This window comes from Cetorhinus maximus, chromosome 32 (genome assembly GCF_964194155.1).
Source record: "Cetorhinus maximus chromosome 32, sCetMax3.hap1.1, whole genome shotgun sequence".
Lineage (NCBI taxonomy): Eukaryota > Metazoa > Chordata > Chondrichthyes > Lamniformes > Cetorhinidae > Cetorhinus > Cetorhinus maximus.
The window spans coordinates 16,579,445-16,603,435 of NC_135910.1; the positions used below are offsets into that span (position 1 = coordinate 16,579,445).

General features: G+C 42.1%; 1 protein-coding gene across 4 annotated transcripts in view; it reads right to left on the minus strand.

Annotated features, from left to right (window-relative positions):
* Positions 1–5,673: 5,673 nt before the first annotated feature.
* c32h19orf47 (chromosome 32 C19orf47 homolog) overlaps positions 5,674–23,991 on the minus strand; it is a 40,411-nt gene continuing 22,093 nt past the window's right edge. Inside the window, exons 4-8 of one of the 4 annotated variants that reach the window (XM_078533184.1) lie at positions 19,611–19,692; positions 16,586–16,714; positions 14,560–14,631; positions 14,065–14,135; positions 5,674–8,851 (exon numbers count right to left, since the gene is read on the minus strand). In XM_078533184.1, coding sequence (XP_078389310.1) covers positions 8,306–8,851; positions 14,065–14,135; positions 14,560–14,631; positions 16,586–16,714; positions 19,611–19,692 — 900 coding nt within the window. In that variant the 3' untranslated portion in view covers positions 5,674–8,305. Of the gene's footprint in view, positions 8,852–14,064; positions 14,136–14,484; positions 14,632–16,585; positions 16,715–19,610; positions 19,693–23,991 lie in introns of all 4 variants that reach the window. The other 3 variants (XM_078533182.1, XM_078533186.1, XM_078533185.1) reach the window with 3 other exon arrangements.

The window sequence follows — 23,991 nt, forward strand, 5'->3', positions numbered from 1 at the left end:
GGGCGAGGCTGCAGGTCTGCGGTATCCCCATGGACTGGTGCGATGACATGTACAAGTTACATTCACCCCTGATACAATGAGAGATATTACAGCCACCAATTCAGTGACTGGCGCACAAATATTTCAGAAAAATGTCACTACCCAGGAGAGGATTATAACATTCAGAAGACATCGCTCCGACAGCATTCCCCATATTAATAGCACGATTTCAGATGTACAGCACCGTCTGTTTATTAATAACAGTATATAACTCCTGGTCCTTATTTACTTCAGCATCCTATTCAGTTTGATATCGTCCATTGAAATGACCCAGGTTTCACCTCCCATGTCCCTAGTCTTCCCTGAGGCGAGTAATGTGATTTCTTTCAGGATCGTGGTCGCCAATATCAGAGTTGACACAAGTCAGTTCAATTTCTAGGGCCCGTTGTTGCAAAAAATATTAAGTCAATATCTGGCCTCAGTTGGCAGTAGGCGTCAGCCCTGGATCAGTGGGGTGGCACTCTCGCTGCTGTGATAGGAGTTTGTGCACAAAGTCTAGGCTGATCCTACAGTGGAGCAGAGGGAGTGCTGCACTATCATAGGTGCTGTCTTTCGGATAGAATGTTAGGCTGGATGTCAAAGAACCCATGGCACTATTCCAGAAAAGAGCATGGGGCATTCTCGTCGGTGGCCTGGCCAATATTCATCCTTCCACAAACATCACTAAATAGATATTCCCATCAAAGAGTCATAGAATGGTTATCGTACAGCTTATCACGATTGTGGAACCTTGCTGGGCACAAATTAGCTGCCCCATTTCCTACATTACCACAGTGACTACACTTCAAAAGTAATTAATTGGTAGCAAAGTGCTTTGGTACTGAGAGGTATTGGATAAATTATCTTTTTTCTTTCATGGGGCAAGTGGCAGTTAATTTGAGCAAGTGGGCATGGTAGGATCCATCATTTAGATCAGTGGTCCCCAAACCGTGGGTTGCGACCCCAACTGAGGTCACAGAAACAGCAAATGGGACCTTGAGAAGTAAAATCACATTAATCTCCCATCATTTCTTATTGCCCTGGTAGTGAGGAGTAACCAGTCACAAGACAAACTCTTGGCCTTGGACATGTTGATTGGCTGTGGCAGCACTGATCAGGCATGCTGTGATGTAACTATGCGTCCATGTAAATACGTCAGATGTTTCTTGAAGCTGCTTCTTGTAGTGGCAGTGATGAAGGCGGGTGCAGATTTAATGACCAGCAGCCCAGCTACCAAAGGCCTGGGATTTTCATCAGTTTCATGTTTATTTTATTTTTATTCATTCGTGGGATGTGGGCGTCACTGGGTAGGCCAGCATTTATTGCCCATCCCTAATTGCTCTTGAGAAGGTGGTGGTGAGCCACCTTCTTGAACCACTGCAGCCCATGTGGTGTAAGAACATCCACAGTGCTGTTAGGGAGGGAGTTCCAGGATTTTGACCCAGCGACAGTGAAGGAATGATACATATGTTCATCTATGATAGTCGAACTTGAATAATTGTACACTCAACATTACTCTGCCGTTTTATTGTCTTGTTTTTATTGGCACCAGCAGTTGCATTAATTTCCAAGTGTTAAAATTGGGTCATATTGGAAAATAGCTTGTGAAACATTGATCCAGGAGGACAAGGGCAGCACACATATGAGAACACATTCTCTCTAAGTTGTCCTCCAACTCACAAAAGATCCTGACTTGGACATATATTGGCGGTTGCTTCATCATTGCTGTGTCAACGTCCTGGAATACTCAACTTAATAGCATTTTAAGAGTTCCTTCAAACACACAGACTGCAACAGTTCAAGAATGCGGCTCACCACCACCATCTCAAGGGAAACTCGAGGATGAGCAATAAACATCAGCTTTGCCCAGATTCCAAAATGGATTTTAATTCACACGAGATACATCAGCAAGAAAATCATTTGCAGAATAAATTTGCCAAATAATGTGAAAGGAAATTATTTTGATATGACTGTTGACCAATCAATGAGAATGCATCTAATTAAAGCTACTTTCAACAAGACTAATGTCATAAGGACATTTAATTATAAATCAAACTGCTGTTTTAGGACTGTTTTGTTTATTGGTAAGGCAATATCCACAACTGTGGCTGCCTTCCTTCAAAGAGGATACATAGAATGTATATAGTACAGAAGGCCATTTGGGCCATTGAGTCAATGCAAGCCCTCTGGAAGAGCAAACCAGCTAATCCCACTCCCTTCCCTGTAGCCTTGCAAATATTTTCCCTTCAAGTACTTACCTAATTCTTTTTTAAAAGCCATGATTGAATCTGCCTCTACCACATTCTCAGGCATCACATTCCAGATCCTAACCACTCCTGCATAGAAAAGTTTTTCCACTTGCTGCTTTGCTTCTTTTGCCAATCACTTTAAATCTGTGCCCTCTGGTTCTTGATCTTTCCACCAATGGGAGCAATTTCTCTCTATCTGCTTTGTCTAGACACCTCATGATTTTGAACACCTCTCAGCCTTCTGTGCTCCGAGGAGAACAACCCCAGTTTCTCCAATCTATCCATGTAACTGAAGTTCCTAATTCCTGTAATCCTCCTCATAAATCTTTTATTCACTCTTTCCAAGGTTTTCACACCCTTCCTAAAGTGAATTGGACATAACGTTCCTTGCTTTTGTACTCTGTGCCTTTATTTATGAAGCCCAGGGTCTCAAATGCCTTTTTAACTGCTTTCTCAACCTGCCCTGCCATTTTCAATGATTTGTGAACCAATGAAAAGCATCAAAGATTGTACAACTCAAAATGTTAGATGGAGATGGTTGCTGGAATCTAAGGAGTTTTCAATAGAGAAATGAAAATAGAGATCATGATGTAAAAAAACACAACATGGATCCAGTAAGCTATAAACTGATTACAAATTATTTGCCCTAGCAAGAGTCCTTGTTTGAAAGTGAGTGCTTAGTTGTTCTAATGGCCTTTCACATTCTTTGCTTTATGATATTGTTACTGATTTCCTGTGCCATTTATTAGAGGGGTTAAAGAGGAAAGAATTAAAGCAGGTCAAGTAGACATAATTCAACCCCATTTTAAACCTACATTCTGTCTATCTCTATTCCCATATTAATTTCAATGATCACATTTGCAATGGAGACTGAAGTAAACTGCACACCATTCTGGCAATATTAGCACCGTAGCATCTCTGCTCGGTTGGAGCTGGGGTGATGGATGTAATTGCATTGTGATGAAATAAGATGGGCACTTTCTACAATAAATGTGGAACAAGAATTTGTAATGGAAGAAGCTGAAAAGTGCATACAGATGCAAGATTTTAAACTACAATGTGCACTCATCTTTTTGCTGTTGCAATTATTCTGCAGTGCATGATCACATGATGCCTCAATGGCATATGGCACATGAATGTGACTTTCACTGTACATGAAAAACTTGCTAGTAAATCTAATAAGTGCTAATTAGGCTGGTGGACTAAGTTTTAATTTTAAAGGCTTTCTTTAACTTTGATATTTCCAATACTATCCAAATATACAAATGGAGCTTTAGAATCATAGAATGATTACAGCACAGGAGGCCATTCCACCCACTAAATCCATGCCAACTCTCTATAAAAGCGACTTGCCCAGTCCCACACCCCATCTTTTCCCTGCAGCCCTGCAAATTTCTTCACGTAATTACCCAATTCCCATTTGAAAGCCACAATTGACATTACCTCCTCCACGTTCTCAGGCAGTGCATTCCAGATCCTATATCCACTTGCTATTGCATGTTGTAGAACTTTGTTTAGGTGGATCACACAAGGGCCTGGAGTATGGTCACCAACCCCACTAGACTGTGGAGAGGAGAATTCTACTAAAGATAACATTCCCAAGCAGAATCAAGCTTCTGTATCTTCCAGATCATTTAGTCACAAATATCGAATATACTTTTTTAGTGAGTTAATAACTAAAATGCCAACTATTTAAATATATCCCATCAGCCCATCTCCCTTACCATTGCTGATGCATTGTCTGGCAGCTGGTGACTAATAATGTTTAGCAGTTAATCTGTGCCATCTCGAAGGCTATGACTCAGGTAATCCCTGTGGCAAATGTCTTCAGTTCTTTTCTAAAGGAATAATTTTCTTCAATGTGAGGATCAATTTGAAAAGTAATGAAGGTAGCCTGGTCTCTACGAGGAAATATTTGAATTGTTTCTTTCTCTGTGTCTCCTTGGTAATCTTGGGTCTGGAACCTAAGTGAGCAGCTGCTCCCAGGCCACCAATTCCACACAGCTTCCTACTGGAAACGCAGTCACCTGAAGGAGGAATCACTCTCTCATCCCCATTCCTCTCCACCGCGAGAAGAAACCTTATGACCCATCAGTGCGGATAGAGGAGCTACTGACCTGTTGTCCCCTCACATTGGTTGTTCACTTCTGTGCCAGTGACTGGCTGATTAATCAATGGATGCTGGTAATCCATCCAAGGAACTGACTGTTCAGAATCACTGCACCCAGTGAGGGAGTTTAACACCAGCAGATGCAGCAAAACCATGAGCATTCCAACACTCAGCTTTCTACATTAACCTCCCTTGGCCCATTGGGCTTCATATTTCTATGCCAGCACTCCACAATGTCACCGACACTACAAAAATAGCATTGGGGGCGGGTGGGGGAAGAGAAGAAAGGGAACAGTTACACTATGCATCGCTACTCTGTGATGCGCAATTTAAATCCATTTAGTCTGACGTAAATGGAGTTAAGCTGTAAAGAGTTATAATTCAGAGGCATTAGATTTTAATTAAGGAGACAACACCCCTTTTATATAGGGCACAGGGCATACCCATCCTTTCCTTTTTAAATACTGAGTCATCCTTTCACCCAAAATATTTTGAGATGGCCAAGGTTTAACTTAAGGCTGATGCAGGCTCTGTTGGCCTATCCAAAGGACAGAATGCAGACATTGTAAATGCCGGTCAAAGTTAGTTTAGATACTCTCTTGTCCATAAGAAAGCTTCAATTTCCCTCTACTGCAGGTTTTACAAATGTTTCTTCCCCCTTTAAAATATACAGTATGCTCCTTTACATTGTCAAGTCGCATTTTGGAATACAACAATGGACATCTGAGACCATGCAAGACAATTCAGCGCCATTGTCCATATCTCATATTTCAGTTAAATATTGCTCCTGTACCCAAATGGAATATGGTGGCCGGTTTGTCCAGCTGGCTAGCATGTGGGTCCAAATAATGCCAAAGGGGTGGTGTCAATTCCCATTCTGACCGATGTAGACTTAGGACCTGCCCCTTCACTCTGCCCGAGGGTGGAAGGCAATGGCAAACAACCACTGACAAAAACTGCCAAGAAACTGCACAGGATGAAGCATCAGCAGACAATGAGCCAAGTACTGGCTTTGGGCAGAGCAACAAGGTAAATGTAATATGTGCCGGATTCACTAGCCTCACTTTTATCTGAGTTTATTACCACTTTATTAGCACACTGGCTTCCCTCACATTGTTGTGCTTGAACTCCTACAACTTTCCTTTTAGTAGATGTGAACTGAGCCAATGGCTGGCTCCTTGCTCCAGTATTCATTTCCTGTCTAAAACCCTTGGCTCACAGTCACTGTAAGTTCAAGCGAGAAGCAGCGGAAGACATGCCACAAATACCATTCCAGGCTATTTCAGCCCCAAGGAATTAAAATTGTCACACATCAGATTTTAATTTTCATTTAAAATTAAATCTCACATTTAAATCGTGAACAATGTAACATTACACATTCAATTAAATAAAAACTTCAATCTGCAGTTTATGGTCATCCATCTCTAGACCCTTACATCAAGAGGAAGCTCTGGTGGACATTCAATATTTTATTGCATTCTGATATCAAGTTTCCAAAAAGGGTGTCAAACAGAAGGTGAGAACCAGCTAAGCTTACTAAAAAGAAAAAAAAATTAATGTTCAGTAGCTTCTCTTCAATCGCTCCAAGATTTTGCCAACTTATAGCATATATATGTGCAATTTTTAAAAAAAAGGAAAAATGCATTTGTAACAAAGATGTAACTAAGCAGTCTTCACTAAAACTGTGTGCAGTTAACAAAAGGAGTAATGCAGGAGTATGCAATATGCTAGTGAAAAGTATTTGTCATTGGTGGCTGTGCCTTCAGTTGCCCCTAGGCCTTAAGTTCTGGAATTCCCTCCCTAAACCACTCTCTCTTCCTCTAAGTCGCTCTTTAAAACCTACCTGTTTGACCAATCATTTTGGTACTTGTCCTGACAGCTGATGTGACTCGGTGGTGTCAACTTTTTTTTGACAACGCTCCTGTGAAGCTCACTGGGCTGCTTTCCTATAGTAAGAGTGCTGTATGAATGAATGTTGTTGAGCGGCTTCCACATAGCCATGAACAAACTGAATGGTTAAAACACCTCCACCATAACTCAAATTATGGTTCCCAAAATATTGGTTACAAATTGATAAACTGAAAAAAATGTGATGAACCGAGGGGGCTTTTTTTTTTAACGTAAGCAGACTTTCTGATATTTGTGTGTATTTATGAGTGCATACAAAGGAACCTGTGTTCCTTTGGATAAAAATAACCAAGACACTTGCAATCAGACTATTTCAAGTGGAAAAATCACACTCGTCAAGGACACAAGCCATAGTCAATGTGACAGGGCGCAACAAACAGCATCACTGCTGCTTCATGGAGCAAGACGGTATGCTGGATGACCCTCTGCACGTAGCTGGTGAAGGAAATGGGGCAGATGTACAAAGTGTAGATTGAGGATGAAATCACTGGGATTATTCCTAAACTCTGTAACCTTTCTTTCTTGGGGTTATTACTGGCATCAACTAAAAAAATCAGATGGCCATACTAACAACAATGTTCACACGGATCTCTGCACAACAAAAGAGTGGATTCTGGTCAGCCTTTGGTGGGGGGGGAACAGACAGAAGAAACTCCAGAAGTGGCTCACGATCTGGGTTTTAAAGATACTTTTGAGTAGCAAAAACTAAGTCGGGAGACAACCAGGAACCAAAATGGGGGAAAGAAATGACCTCGCCCAAAGAAAATGATACAAATGTACAGATAAAAGCAACTCATCACACACATGCACCCATTCTATTGCAAATCCCCATAAAAGCTGTCAGGGTTATAAACCAAAAAGCACACATAAAAAATGGGATTCTGGCATTTTGGCGACTAACAACCAAATTTAGATTATAGCGGAACTCAAACGAACACGAGTTGTTAAAAAGGGACATCTACGTTTAATGTATGCATGTCCCTGAACTGTATAACATGCAATACTGGGCTGAATGTTAATCCTCTCCAATTCAGGATTGGGCCAAGATTGCCAAAGCAGGATTGCCTAGAGCTCACTCAGTGTTACCACTGCCACTAGCAGTTCATCCTATACTGTTTGATGAATGTTCTTTGATCTTGTTTCATTTGCTCGAAGGTTCACAGGCATGGGTGACCATGTTGGAAACTGGCCACTTCATCCGATCAATGTCTCTTTTTTATAAGTTTCTCTGTTCACCCAGGTTTCTGGGTTAGTGGCCAAACTAGTTACCAGGCCAAACCTCCACTGCAACTCAAATTATGGTAACAAGAACGGGATTAAAAGAATTTTATATCTTCGAGGAATCATGGAAAACAAAACTGCTGGGAAGGAACTGCCCATACATACAGAGGATTAAATGTAAAACACTTGAAATGCATAAAATAGCTTTGTGAAATTGCTTTGAATAGTTTTGCATCCATCAGTTCTTCATTGCTGAGATATCCCAAAACCATAACAGCCCATTAATGACAACAGCTCTCTTGTAAACAAAGCAACTAGATGTATCTAAGTCCCCCAAGTTCATTGAATTAGTGACTGCAATCAGATATACTGCACCCTGTGAAATCGCGAAAAAAAAAAAACAATCACACAATGGCAATGGTTTGATATGACAGCAGGCTTCTGGGCTTGTGTCAATGCAAAGGGGGAATCTGGGATGCAAAATATCTGTATCAAATTTAGCACAACTTTAAAGAATCTGGTTTCAAGCCCCTCCCTCCCACATAATAATTGGGATTCCTAATATATCACAACAAAATTGTTGGGCCAATTAAAATCCTGTCCCCTGTCAACTATTGTCTCTCAGTAGGAATCTTGTGTTATCACTTAATCCCGGTGACTTTTGGCTGTAAAGAGGTATTTGGGAATCACCCAAACCACAGTGTTTCAGTCAATGCTAAAAGTGGTATTTTTCCAAGACTAGAGGCACCTTTTATACATACAAAAATAAAGTATTGTGTGTGCCCTTGGTGAAATGCCACTATTTCAGCTTCTTCCCCAGCCTTTCAAACACACTGACAGTTCCTGTGGAGTCCATCTGAGCAAGGCGACCTTCAGTGCTGCTGGTCACTTTGGTACTAACTGCAGTCCGTGCAGTGTTCTTGATGGTCACGGTGAACTCGGGGCTGCCTCGGCTTTTGGTGCTGGTGACTTTGTTGTCCTGCGTGTCCGCCTCGGCGGCAATGGGCTTCCCCAGCCTCTGCCTGACACTGACCTTAGCTTTAGCCACTGGCTGCAATCTGAGCGTGGGGGCTGCCACTGTGGCCTGAACACCAATGCTCGGGACTGTCCTGCTGCTGGCTTTGGGTATGGACAGCCGTCTTATTGTGGTAACCGTGTTCTTGGCTTTGGCAGCTGAGGCCTTCTCCTTGGTTGTGAGCGTGAGCTTGGTACCCTCCTTTACAGTTGCAGTTGGGGCTCTCTTCAAGACCCCTGCATATTGAAGCACAGAACCAGCATCATCCTCATCACTGCTCTCCTTCTTCTGACTGACAACTTCACCTAGACGGCTGAATACTCCTGTCGGCTAAAAGAGATGCAGAATTTCAGCAAAGATACATCAGTTGCCGAATTTGTTTCACATTCAATCCAACTGCCCTGCCTATGCATTTTCTAATTATGAGGTGAGACCAGAGAATTTGAGGCCCTTTCCATTAGAACAAAGAGGATCAAGAGGAGATCTGATGTAAAGGTTCAAAATGATCAAAGGCTCGGGTAAAGTAAAATGGAAAATATGATGGGGAAAATGGTAGGAGAATGGGTCTAAACAGTTAGCTCTTTAAGAAAGCTGCCACAAGCATGATGGGCTGAATAGCCTCCTTCGGGTTTATAAAATTTTCTGGTGTATTTTCAGTGCTGCTCTACATAACCACAAAATCCCAGTAAATAAATTTTCAAAAGTTTAACCAATTAAGAGAGACCACTTTATACAATTTATCCTTCACAACAATTAGGAGGTAGTTTTGGAAGATTTATTCACTAGACGACACCATTTACATGCAGTTCTTTTAATTCACCTGAAAACAAGGAACCCGCTGACATCTATACATATTCAAAATCTTGACTCTTGTTGCAACTGCTGTCAGCTTTTTATTACATTATAATGGATAATTCTGCATTTATAATGGGATCTGATAATATAAACAGGTCATGCTGCAATTGCACCTTCCCTCCATGGAGGCACTGCAGCCCCACCACTCGTTGGAGGGTTCAAGTAGATGGCATGGGAGGAGGAGGAGGAGACAGCATGGAAGGTGGGGAGTGAAATGCATGGCAGGTCTGGAAGGGGACATAGGATAGGACAAAGTGGTGCAATGCGAAGGACATGGGAGGGGTGAAAGGAATGGGATGGGTATAGCATGAGAGGGATGGCATGGGAAGGATGCGATGGCATGGGATGGGGATTTAAAGTAGTACTGTTGCAATAAAGACACCAATTTCAACACAAACGTCTTGCAGGTCTCAGCCAGTTGTATAATAATGGCCATTGTGCCATTCCAATCATCACTGGATAATCTTTGATAATGGTCCGGGTTTAAAGGTTTGTCGATCAATCAGCAAGTGACATCCAGGGCTACATGGCCATGTAAAGGAATAGCTATTTCAGCCCCGCTATCCTAGCTTGTGCTATGCTGTTTTCTTCCTCATCAGATGCATGCTGCTTTGAATTTATCAGTAGCGTGCCATATTTTACTGCGACCGCATGCAGACAATTGAAGGCTAGCCCCTAATGGTTTTATAAAGTGGTAATTCAGTCAGGCAAACCTGTCCATGTCAGCAGAACATGGAGTTTGAATTACTGTTTCAAAATTCTCTATCATGTTGCTTTTATTACAGAGCATAATTTATTTAAAATAATGTCGTTTCTTGACTGACATGTACAGCAGAGATTGTGCAAAGTAGATAGTGCAGTAATAAAGAGAATGATGACTCAGAAACTGAAGATATATAGCTGCTGGTGACAACAATTTCTATAACATATTCCACATAATATTCATTTAGTGTTACAATACTGATCCTCTCCTAAAATCTGTATGAATATCTTCAAGGGGAAAAACCTAAACAGCCATATTTCATGAGCAAGGTCCCAAAATTGCAGTGTTCATGAAAAATGGAACGTAATTGTGAACCCACTTCTCAATTCATATGAAAGCCACTCATTAGCTCCTTTGAAGAATCTGACTCAGTTGCCATAAATCTCTGGTCCTGTTTATCCGGCAAATACAAAAATTACTGATTGGTCAGCCCCTGAATGGGAAACAGGAAACTGACAATTCGGGCTGCACCCTGTATAAGAATTCTTTCTATTTCTGACAAAGGATTGCACTTAAAAACATTGTGTCTTTTCCTCTCAGAAACTGATCGGCTAGTTGTGCATTCCTAGCATTATCTGTTTACCACTTGCAAGTACACCTGAAAAGTAACACATTCCATTTATATTCTACATGAAGCAATTAGAGGAAAACAGCTCAATAAATGTACCACTGCAATCCAACACCAGCCTGCTTTAGCCTAAGTGATTCTTCAGTTAACTACCCATAAAATTAATGCGTCTGATGACTGAGAAATTAATGCATTCATGTGGAAGAAAAGGAACATTATTGCCCAGTGGGAAACAACCAAAAGAAAGTGATGAAGAATGCTTCAGTGCCATTCACCCATTTGAATACTAATGTGATTTATGACTTGGTAACTACAATTAATTAGTACAGGCTTTGCAGTTACTCCAGCTGTGAAATAAATCCTACCCTCCCACTCTTTCATGTCTGTTACACCCGTGCACTCAGAAGCTCCTACCTTGTAGTTTCTGAAGAGCAACTTTTGTTACCTTCCCCAACCCTTGGGTCTCCTTCCTCGCTATGAAGCACTGCAAGGTGTTTTGAGTTAAAGCCGTGGCCGCTGTGCCATGGACCATTCCTCGGGAGTGAAGGTGTAAGTTCACCTACCCCTCAAACCTCTCTTTAACAATGAGATGTGAAGGATGGCACAGAGAAGCTTCTGATTTCCTTTCTCCTGAAGATGTGGTGCTAAGATATTGAACACATAAACAATTCCTATTTGTGAACAGGTGCTGGTGATGATTCTGCTGTTATCATTTATAACTCCTCTGGGCCCATCTTTTGTGCTTTTCACTAACCAAGTCTCACATCATTTTTTGCCTTACATCATCATTCCTTTAATCATTTAATCTCACTTTCCTTTCGCCCTACCCCAACCTTCTCTTTCGTTCTTTCCATCCCATTTTACCAGCTGTGTAAGTGCTTATAAACTATGAAGTCTTTAACTTCTACCAGCTTTGAGGAAAGGTCTTTGACCTGAAATGTTAGCTTGATTTCTCTCTGACCGACCTGCTGAGTGTTTCCAGCATTTTCTGTTTATACATATTTATACAGCATACCTCCACTAACATCACAAGAGACATTATGTGGTCGTTATCACATTGCTGTTTGTGGGAGCTTGCTGTGTGCAAATTGGCTACCATGTTTCCCATATTACAACAGTGACTACACTTTAAAAGTATTTCATTGGTTGTAAAGCACTCTGGGATGTCCCAAGACACTATTGAAATGCAAGTCTTTCTTTCTTTGATGGTGCTTCAAAGGCATGAGGGGGAGAAAATGGACGCTGAGCCAAGTGAGGAAAGAATTAGGAGAGGTTACCTTGGTCACAAGAAGTGTGTTTCAAGGAGGGTTGTAATAGAGGAGAGGGAGACGGAGAGAAGGTGAGAGAATTTCAGAGCCTGCAACTTATGTGCCTGAAGACATTGTCATGATGGAATGTGACCTCACCACACTCTGAGGCAGTGCATTCCAGACACTGACCATTCGCTGCTTAAAAAAGATTTTTGCTCATGTCCTTTTCCCAATCACTTCATATGGGTGCATTCCGGTTCTTGACTCTTCTGTCAGTTTTGCCCCATCTACTCTGTTCAGATCCCTCATGATTTTGAATACCTTTATCAAATCTCCTCTCAACCTTCTCTCCTCCAAGGAGAACAGTCCCAGCTTCTCCAATCTACCCACATAACTGAAGTCTCTTTGCCCCGGGAACCATTCTCTTAAATCTTTTATGCACCCTCTCCAATTCCTTCGCATCCTTCCTAAAGTGCGGTGCCCAGAATTGGACAGAATACTCCAGCTGAGGTCAAACTAATGTTTTATAAAGGGGAAGAAGGTGAGGTGGTGCATAAGAGGCTGGCGTTAGAGGATGGGGGAGTTCAGGTAGGGGGACGAATTTACAGAGATAAGGAGGAACAAAGCCATGAAGGGATAAAAATACAAAGGTGATCATTTTAAATTTGAGCCATTGTAGTACAGTGAGAATGCAGTGATTCTTGAGCAGGGCTCAATGTGGCGTAGGAAATCACAGGGACAAATTTAATTAATCCTTAACAGTACAAACACATTAAGTCAAAATAGTGTCCTCCTCTACTTGGATTTCCCTGAACTCTGGAAGCCGCCCAGAGATTCAGCTGCTTTTTCCTTTAGTTATGCAAATATTCCTCATTTATCAATTTCAGATCTGATAAACACCCAAATATCACAATCATGGCTTCAGTGTGAAGTCCTGGCTTTGAAAATATACCCAACCCACCACAGTGATTTTTTTGTAGATTTTTAATACCATTTAAACATAACATGCTGAGAATTGTATTTAAAGTCTATAAAACGTTCTACCTTTTCAAGAATCCACCTCTGGGTCTGAGTGGCCCCGGCTGAAGCCAAACTAATCATTGATGCACAGGTTATATGTGAGCAAGTGCTGCTTGAATGGCACTGTTGACGACTTGCTGGATCACAAAAGCAAGTAAGTTATGATTTATTGACCACCCCAAATAATCCTCGATAAGGTGGTGAGTCACCTTCTGGAGTACAACTGAGGGGTTAGTTAGGCCATTTCAAAGGGCAGTTAAGAGTCAACCATATGTTTGTGGGACTGAGGTCACATGTAGGCCAGACCAGGTAAGAATGACAGATTTCTTACCTGAAGAGCATTAGTGAAGCACATTGGTTTTTATGACAGTTTAGTAGTTTCATGGTCACCATTAACAGTACTAGCTTTTGATTCCAGGTTTTAATTAATTGAATTTAAATTCCTCAGCTGCTGTGATGGGATTTGAACTCATGTCTCAGGATCATTAGTCCAGGCCTCTGGATTACTAGCCCAGTAGCAAAACCACTGTGCTACTGTGCCCCTGCTCAAGATGCATGTGACACCTGCATGGCCGGTTTAAATAATCATGTTAAATCTGAGGTAATAAGATTTTTGGTAGAAAGGAGTATAAAAGGATCATGGAGACAAGGTGGGTGGGTGCAGTTAGGATACAAATCAGCCTTTATCTCATGGAAGGGCAGAACAGGCTCGAGGGCTGAATGGCCTCTTTCTACTCCTATGTTCCTAGTTGCCCTGAATAATTGGTTGTCTCTCCAATCGCAACTGTTTCTGCAACCAAGTGGCTCACTAAGTATTATGAATCAAGTACGTAGTGTGGAGTTGAAGTCATATGTGGAACAGACTGAACAGAGTGGGTAGATTCCCTTCTCTGGAGGAGATTAATGAACCAGCTCCGTCATTTTATGTGCTGGTGCCAGCAAATCAACTCAGTTTTGCAAGTAGCAATGGTGTGATTCGAACTCAAAGTCTAGGTTTCAATAGCTTATCCGATGTGCTCACTGGAAAAAGGATTAAGCAATCTGCTTTTTTTTTAAAAAAAAAAGTTCCACCTCATTTGGGTCTCACCTTGTTCCCTGTCGTGGTGTCTGCTTTTGCTTCTGCGCCAAGTCTATCAAAAACAGACATCCTCGGCAAACCTGGAATTAGAACAAGAAAAGGGCAAACGTTTACAGTGCTGGCACCAGTTCGGTCATTTCAACTATACAGGAGAGAGATTGAAATACTGGACAGGTTAGGGTTTCATTTCAACTAGAAGTGTTAGCACCTTGAGAATTTGAAGCTTTCTGGTGTCTAGAATAGACAGGCACGAGTTGCAAGTCTCCCAAGTGCGAGAATCAGCAATATTACGTTCGGAACAAAAATTGGCAGCCCTGTTTATTAGTGCTAAAATATTTAACAGGCTTAGTCTGCACTACAACACAAGGAGTACTTGCTGTGTTAGCATGCAGCAATCACCCAACAGTAAGCACTGCGTGATCACTTTACCTTTCGAGGCTTGCTGCTCCAGGATTTTCTTAGTTTTTGCAGTTGTCCCTTTTGGCATATTGATTATGTATTTACCTTCCATTTCTGCAGTCACGCGGCGCCGCTTTGCAGAGGTTTCGGGACCTGGATCAGCTGGTCTGGTGAGAACTGGACAACAAAAGGCCAATGGTCAGTTTAAGGTGTAAAGGAAGAAACAGTGCAGAGGATCTAAACAAGGAAAACACACCTTACATCAACTTTCAAGGCTCAGAGCCTAACAAACTCCACTACAATTTATTGTTAACTCTAAGTTGCTTAACTCAAATTATTTCACAATTCAATTTTTAAGCATAATTATCCTGTGCATTTATTTTGCTGAACTAAAATTATTGAATATTTACATTACCAGCGAAAAAACCAATCTGGATTAACAGTAAACTGTAGATGATAACCTGTACTGCAATAGTGATGACTGTGAACAACCATTGTTTCTTTTGTCACAATAACCCCTACTGGAGCCAGTTGTACTCTGCAGCCTCAAGCTGTCAAAGTGACCATCCTATTCTTCCCCAGCGCAGCACAGAGAAAGGGCAAATGTATTCAGCTGGCAAGGCTTTTGAGCAGAAGGTTAGAAAACGCCATTTAGAATTTTTTCTGAGAGTCAAATTGGGAATTTTATTCCCACACTTCAGCAAGTTCTGTCCACATAAGCAAAATATGACTCTATTAATTGGTCACACATTATATTTTGCAGGCCTAGCTTTAAGGGTAGCCAAAAATGCATCCCGAAAACACAGCCATTGACATCATAAATTGAAAATCAAAGTAAGAACTGACACTTGCACCTCTCATTAACTGAATGAGCTACGGGATGGAGGCAGGGGAGGACTTGTAGACTGTTATCCCTTGCAATGAATAACTTCTTCTTGGAGTCCCCCAGAAATAAACTCACCATCCACTAAGGCACGCAGACCAGGAAGGTCCCAGGTTCACTGGCTCTCAGGTCAGCTGACAGAGACAGGAATGGTGGGCTGGGGTACCACCTCAGCACTTCAGTTTGGAGGGAAAAAGGAGTAGCCAAGGTTCCTGAAGCAGTGTAAAACGGAACACTCAGGCTTGGCCACGTTGCTGGTATAGGATTTAAAATGTGCTTGTAGTAAAAAGGATCACTTGAGTAGGTGCAGTAAGGAATGTGACCTTTTGGTCAGGCTAGGATAAGTGAATAGCTGATCGAAAGCAGTTGCCTGATCTCAGGGTCAGGCTAGGATAAACGGATGACTGGGCAATGTAGTAAATCATCAAGCTAGATAAGGCAAGTTCATGTTTTTGAATAAACTGCTGGTGTTGTTTGTTTTAAAGGTCAGGTCATTCCGTGACTTTATCTGTAATTGTGTACATACAGAACTAGGTGCATGAGATAAAAACAATGTGAGTCAATAATGAAATATTACAAGGATGGTATAAATATATGGAAGAAACTGTGCAACATTGAGTAGCCTCTTAAGAGCAATCTGAGGCTATTCCCTGTAGGCATACTTGTAGTGAATAAGCTACTGCTTGATTCACCTACAGCTGACTCTGTGTCAAGTGTCTTTAGATACTCCACAACAGTTCCCAATCCTGTGACACTTGCTGGAAAGCGGATGCATGTGGGCATAAGGGAAGATAGGGTTGGGTTTTGTTGTGATTTTCCACCCCTCTTGCATTCAGATAATCTGCTCTCAATCATGGTTTTGGGGTCAGATAAGGAGAATTTATCTGAGGTACGAGACAGCTGCCAGAACCTGGGGAACAATATTCCAGCATGGTACTAAACTCCCCTCACTGCCGGTGTCCCCAACAATCATTGCCTACCGGAAGCAAAGGACGGCAACGGCACAGGAGCAGGGGATGATCATCTGTTACAATGAAATATTATTTTTGCCTTAACTCGCCAGGTGTTATAATATGTACGCAGCCAGGAAGGGAAAGGAGATACCAAACCATGGCAGCGGGTAAAAGAAATGTAAACAAAACAAACTCTAAACATGCATCAGACAGGGCGTACAACCTCAAGCTTCATGCTTTAAGGTAACAGGAAAATGGTGACCAATTTTCAAGAGGTCTCATTCCCCTTTCATACCTGCTTTCTTTGTGGCAAGTTTGTTGGCCACAGTGACGGATATCTTGGAAGTGCTTGTTTCGGGTCTCCGGACAGGAGTAGAAGGTGGGGACTCTCTGCTCAAACTGTTAGCAATCATTCTAGAGGCAGCTGAAGGGGGGAAAAAATAGAGAGGACACATGCGTATAGCACAGATCCACACACTAATTAACTTAGTTACAGGAGTAGAAACAACCTTTTGTGCAGAATCAATGCCCCATTTATTCAGCGTCACGTAAACAATCTAGCTTGCTTCACAGAAAAAACCGGAATACCCTGCCTTAAAACCACTCCAATAATGCGATTAAGAATAAACAACCTTTGATTTCCATTGATGCACATTCTGTCCAGGAGGGTACTTCCTGCAGCAGCGCTGGGAACACCTGAAGGTTCCCCCGTATCCCAACAACCATGACTTTCCCCAGCTCTAATGGGTGTTTAAGATTAAAGTGGAAGGAAGCTTTGGAGGAGGGCGCCATGTCCACAGGGGGGGGAGCGCGCCACGTTTGAAGTACTCCCCGCCCAAGTCTACAAACTCAATGGCTCACTACGATTTTGCTGGATGTCTGTTTCTAAATGTCAGTGTTCCTGCATGTGCGAGATGCTTGAAGCAAACCACCCGCTTTGTGCACGCCACAAATATCCCCAAATGAGCCCCAAAATGGCTCCACAGCAATCAGCAACACTCGTGCCCCAAGCCGACTGAGAACAGAGATGCGCCACCTAGGCCGATTACGCAGTAAACTGCAGCAGCAATCGCTTCATGTAGACCGGGAGCTCCGGTAACCCAAGCTACTGGCTGGAGGTGTACGTTTCACAGTCAGCTGTGCAGCCTTGCAGTGCCCCAGTGCTCTGAAGCCTAAGAATGGAGGCACCTCCTCACTGATCACATCACTGGAGCAAACAAACAGTGAGGGACACTGACCCGAGTATCATGAGTACAGGTTGGGGGAAAATCTATCATAAGCAATAAAATTAACATTTCTACAAAAACATCAAAGAAAATAAGGGAGCTATTATTTAGTTACATAGAATGAAGGAACAATATATAACCTAAAGGAGAAATTGGTTTAAGCTTAATATTTTTTTAAGTAAACCACATATATAAAAAAACTCATCACAACTATAATATGGTTGGAGCACTGAAATTCTACCAAAGTAATTATGTCACTGGTTCTAGCACTCTCAGAGTTTAAAATTATATTGTGCAAAGACTGGAATAAGAACAGTTACCATGTTCGAGTTAAGCTAAGCCTTTTTTTTTTAAATACAGAAAACATCAATCTGCTGTATTATTTAAGATGTATTTTGGATGAGAAGTTAAGTGATGGTCCTGCCTGTCCTAGCTGATAGAAAGGATCCCAAGGCAGGATTCAACGTTTTTTTTTAATTCTTTCATGGGATGTGGGTTTCCCTGGCTGGGCCAGCATTTATTGCCCATCCCTGGTTGGCCATGAGAAGGTGGTGGTGAGCTGCCTTCTTGAACCGCTACAGTCGCCATGTGATGTAGATACACCCATGGTGCTGTTAGGAAGAGAGTTCCAGGATTTTGACCCAGCGACAGTGAAGGAACGGCGATATATTTCCAAGCCAGGATGGTGAGTGACTTGGAGGGGAACTTCCAGGTGGTGGTGTTCCCATCTGTCTGCTGCCCTCGTCCTTCTAGATGGCAGTGTTCGTGGGTTTGGAAAGTGCTGTCGGAGGAGCCTTGGTGAATTTCTGCAATGCATCTTGAAGATGGTACACACTGCTGCTACTGTGCGTCAATGGTGGAGGGAGTGAATGTTTGTGGATGTGGTGCCAATCAAGTGGACTGCTTTGTCCTGGACGTTGGCAAGTTTCTTGAGTGTTGTGGGAGCTGCACTCATCCAGGCAAGTGGGGTGTATTCCATCACATACCTGGCTTGTGCCTTGTAGATGGTGGACAGGCTTTGTGGGGGGTCAGGAGGTAGGCTACTCATCGCACGACTCCTAGCCTCTGACCTGCTCTTGTAGCCACAGTATTTATATGGCTTGTCCAGTTCCGTTTCTGGTCAATGGTAACCCCCAGGATGTTGATAGTGGGGTATTCAGTGATGGTAATACCATTGAACATCAAGGGGCAATGGTTGGATTCTCTTTTGTTGAAGATGATCATTGCCTGACACTTGTGTGGCGCGAATGTTACTTGCCACTTGTCAGCCCAAGCCTGGATATTGTCCAGGTCTTGCTGCATTTGGACATGGGCTGCTTCAGTATCTGAGGAGTCGCGATCGGTGCTGAACATTGCGCAATCATCAGTGAACATCCCAACTTCTGACCTTATGATGGAAGGAAGGTCATTGATGAAGCAGCTGAAGATGGTTGGGCCTAGGACACTACCCTGAGGAACTCCTGCAGTGATGTCCTGGAGCTGAGATGACTGACCTTCAACAACCACAACCATCTGATGATCAGGGGAGTTCCAAGTATCCAAGTTAGCATTTATCCATCAACCAATACCAAAATCTTTTTAATTGATCATTTATCTCGATGTGCAAAAGAGATGCTGCACTCATTTACTTCAGAGTGAAGACACTTTGAAAATAATTAATTGGCTCTGAAACACTTTGGAATGCAAGTGTGCGACGTTTCCTTTATTGCCTACTTCAGGAAGACCTTCTTGCATGAACGGACTCAACATTGCAGCGTAACTCCAATGTGCCCTCAAAACTCTTCTAAACTTACTGGGGATGAGTGCAATTCTGTGATGTGTGCTAAAATTCACATACCCAGCTCTCTCCTGATGTCTTAAGTGTTGCACTCAGCAGCTGCAGACCAGTATTTCAGTCTAACTGCCCCAGGGGATACACAGCATAGGAATCATCTCAGCTTAAGGCTACAAGCTTATACAGCTAAATAGTTAAAAAAAACATGCTTGATCGAGTTGCAAAAAATTGCTTATGTAAGCGTGCAAGAAAAGAAAATTACAGTTTTAAAAGTTATCCACCATTTACAAAAAATAAATCTGCAAAGTGGGTTTACTTACGTGAGTTGGCAGTTCTTTTTAACTCGAATTGCACATTTCCATGACTGGTGCTTATAGACTCCGTGGCCATCTTAGCAAGTTCCTAGAAGAAGTAGGTCCAGTTTAAGAAACTGTGCAATGCCGCAGGTGATAAGATGTAAAACTGGCTGTCATAAAATGACCGGGGTTTATAGATAAGTGCGGACAGAAGGTACTCAAGAATGTTCTCAAATCGGACTTCAGTAAAGTTTCAGGGAGAAGAGTGAAAGGGGATGGGCAGATGTTATATTCAACGTTTCTGAAATATATTATTGGGCTCAAAATACCCATTAGACTATAAATTCAAAAGCAATTTGAAAATAAAGAAGTAATCAGTAAAATTTGTGCAATACAGAATTTCAAACACCTATGGATGCCTGTTTCAGTATTCTTGATACAGAGGGGTGAGGAACGTAGAATCATAGAATATTGCAGCACAGGAGGAGGCCATTTGGTCCATCGAGTCTGCACCAACTCTTGCAAGAAGTAATCCAGTTAGTTCCACTTCCCAAGCTCTTTTCCCATATCCCTGCATTTATTTCCCTCAAGTGTTTATCCAGCTCTATTTTGAAGGCTCTATTATTTCTGTGTCCACCATCCCATCAGGCAGTGTATTTCAAATCTTAACCATTGATGGAATAAAATAGCTTTCCCTCAAGTTGTCTTTGGTTTTCTTACCAATCTCCTGAAATATGTGGCGAGGGAAACAGGGCTAATGTTACAGGTCAATGACCTTTCACCAGTCCTGCTGGAAGTTCATCAACATGAAACTTTAACCCTGCTTCTCTCTCCAGAGATGCTGCCTGATCTGCTGAGGATTTCCAGCATCTGCTCTTTTTATTTCAGATTTCCAGCATGAGCAGTATTTTGCTTTTGCACCTCAAATCTGTGCTGTCTGGTTATCGACTCATCAGCCTCTATGAAGTATCTCTTTATTTATTCTATCTGAATAAAAGAAGTAGGATTAAGGAAGAGGCCAGGTGGCCTCTCAAGCATGCACCACCATTCAATAAGAACTTCTACATTGATTTCACTTCCCCACCGTATCCCCACATCACTCAATACCCTTGTGGTCAAAAATCTATCGACCTCAGTCTTGAATACGCTTAACGACTCAGCATTCACACATTTTGGGGTAGAGAATTATAAAGGTTCCCAATCCTCTGAGCGAAGAGGTTTCACCTCATCTCAGTTCTAAATGGCTGATCCCTTATTCTGAGGCTGTGACTGCCCTGCCAGGAGAAACCACCTCTCAGCATCTACCCTGTCAAGCCCTCTAGAATTTCAGCTGTTTCAATGAGAACACCTTTCATTCTTCTAAACTTCAGAGAATGAAGGTGTATTCTGCTCAATCTCTCCTTCTGGGACATCCTTCTCATTCCATGAATCAACCTAGCTCCTTTGTTGCACTCTCTCTAAGACCAGTCTGCCATTCCTTAGGTAAGGGGACCTAAACTGTACACGGTGCTCCAGGTGTGATATCACCAAAGCCCAAAAAGCATGCTCCCTAAAAGTTATCGCTAAAAATGCAGCCCAGGTTTTCGGGTAGTGCCGCATGGTAAACCATTCAGTGAAAATGCTAATTTTAAAGCACTCTCAAAGTCCGTGCTTTTTTTTTTCCAGTCAATAACCAGCTGGCCATTTAAAAAAAAAAGCTTTGTGCTGTCTAACCATTACTTCACGAGTTATTTTGTTTTCTCCGTCACAAATCTCTTCAACCTTGATGGCGTCCAGCACTATGGACCTTGGCTCTTCATCAAAGGTTTCCAAGTTTTAAAAAGGCACTCTGGACTGCTGCCAACACAGGGTTAAAGAAAAAAACACAGCACTGTAACCATTTTATTACAATGCCGTGTATCTTCATTAGGGAAACTACGTGGAACACGTTGGCAGTGAATAATTCCAACGATGAAATGCTGCAGTCACTCCTCTATGCGGTGTTGTGTTTCTCGTGCAACCTAGTGACGTTTAAAATGCATGTATAATTGGCATTAAGCTCCTTAGGGTGATCAATCTCAGGAGTTCCACTTCATTGCAGAAGATAAGCAGGAACAAGAGATCTCATTAGGCCACGACTAGCTGGTCCATCCGGAAATAACCCACAGTCCCATCAAATGTTTCTGAAATTATTCCAAGGTTTTTGTCATCACTACAGCAGCCAGAAATATATCCTCAGTGTTGATTGTTCTTTATGGAAAAATTCCCAACGTCGGTCTTAAATTTCCTCACTGCGATTAAGTAATCCTTTATAACTCCAATTTTTTTGTAACTATTAATACCACAACCCTGTATGTTTTCTGGAGATTTTATTTTCTAGTTCTCCCCTTTAAGAAAAGATAATACGATCAATTGACTAAGCATAGAATTAGTACTTACATTGACAATAACATGGAGAGAAAAGCAGTGACAAATGTGTTAAAAATACACACATGCACTCGGATGAGGGACTTGTCACGTGGAGAGATTGGAGAAGATGGGATTGTTTCCTTGCAACAGAGGAGGTTAAGGGGAGGTTCAAAATGAGGAGTTTTGATAAGAGTAAAAAGAAACAGCTTTCAGTGGCAGAAAGGGCAATAACCAAAGGACTTTGTTATAAGATGTTGGTAAAAGAACCAGAGGGGAGATAACGAGAATCTTTTTTTTCTCTATGCAGTGAGTGGTTATGATCTGCAATGCACTGCCTGAAATGGTTTTGGAAGCAGATTCAATAGTAACTTTCAAATGGGATGTATATATCTGGTTGAAAAATAAACATTTCCAGCGTTTTGGAGAAAGAGCAGGGCAAGTGAAACTATTTGGATAGCTCTTTCAAAGAGCTGGCTGCATGGGGGAATAAAGTCTTAGATAAAGGTTGATTGATCATATATAGCAAATGGGGCTGAGGAACAGTGACAAGAGTTAGGCTTACATAAGAACATAAGCAGGAGCAGGTGTAGGTGTCTCATTTTAAACTCCAGAGAACATAAACCCATTCTACTTAATCTGTCCTCATCGAACAACCCTCTCAACCCAGGAATCAATCTAGTGAACCGTCATTGCTCCCCCTGTAAGGCAAGTATATCCTTGTTTAGGTATGGAAACCCCAACAGTACGCAATAATCTTCGATGTGGTCTCACCAAAACCCTATATAATTGCAGCAAGACTTTATGACTCTTATACTCCAAATCCTTTGCAGTAAAGTTAAACATATCATTTGCCTTCCTAACTGCTTACTGTGCCTGCATGTTAACTTTCTGTGATTTGTGTACCAGGACCCTCAAATCTCTCTGTATATCAACATTTACTAGACTTTCATCTTTTAAAAAAATATTCTGCTTTTCTTTTCCTCCTACCAAAGTGGGTATTTCCCCACATTATACTCCATCTGCCACCTTCTTGCCCACTTATGTAACCAATATCCTTTGCTGTCTCTTTGTGTCCTGCTCATAACTTATTTTCCCATCTAGCTTTGGAACCATAGAAAAGCTATGGTGCAACAAGAGGCCATTCAGCCCATCGTGTCTGCGCCGGCCAAAAAGAGAAAAATGAAACTAGCCGCTCATGTTAATCCCACTTTCCAGCCCCTGATCCGTAACCTTGCACTTCAGATGCAGATCCAGCTACTTTTTAAATGAATTGAGCGTTTCAGCCTCAACCATCAACTAAGGCAGTGAATTCCAGGTGCCCACCACTCTCTGGGTGAAAAAGTTTTTCCTCATGCTCCCTCTAATCCTTCTACCAATCACCTTAACTCTATGCCCTCTAGTAATTGACCCCTCAGCTAGGGGAAACAGGTCTTTCCTGTCTAGGCCCCTCATAATTTTCTACACCTCAATTAAGTCACCCCTTAGCCTCCTCTGTTCTAAGGAAAACAACCCTAGCCTACCCAATATGTCCTCATAGCTGCAATTTTCAAGCTCTGGCAACATTCTTGTAAATCTGCTCGGCATTCTTTCCAGAGCAATTATGTCCTTCCTGCAATGTGGTGACCGGAACTATACACACAATTCCAGTTGTGGCCTAACCAGCATTTTATACAGTTCCATTATTACATCCCTGCTTTTGTATTCAATACCTCGCCCAATAAAGGAAAGCATTCCATATGCTTTCTTGACCGCCTGCCACCTTCAAGGACCTGTGGACATGCACTCCAAGGTCTCTCGCTTCCTCAACCCTTCTCAATAACTTCCCATTTATTGAGTATTCCCTTGCTTTATTTGCCCTCCCCAAATGCATTACTTCACATTTTTCTGGATTGAATTCCATTTGCCACTTCCCTGCCCACCCAACCAAACCATTGATATCATTCTGGAATCGACAGCTATCCTCTTCACTATCAACTGCATGGCCATTTTTTTGTGGTCATCTGCAAATTTTCCAATC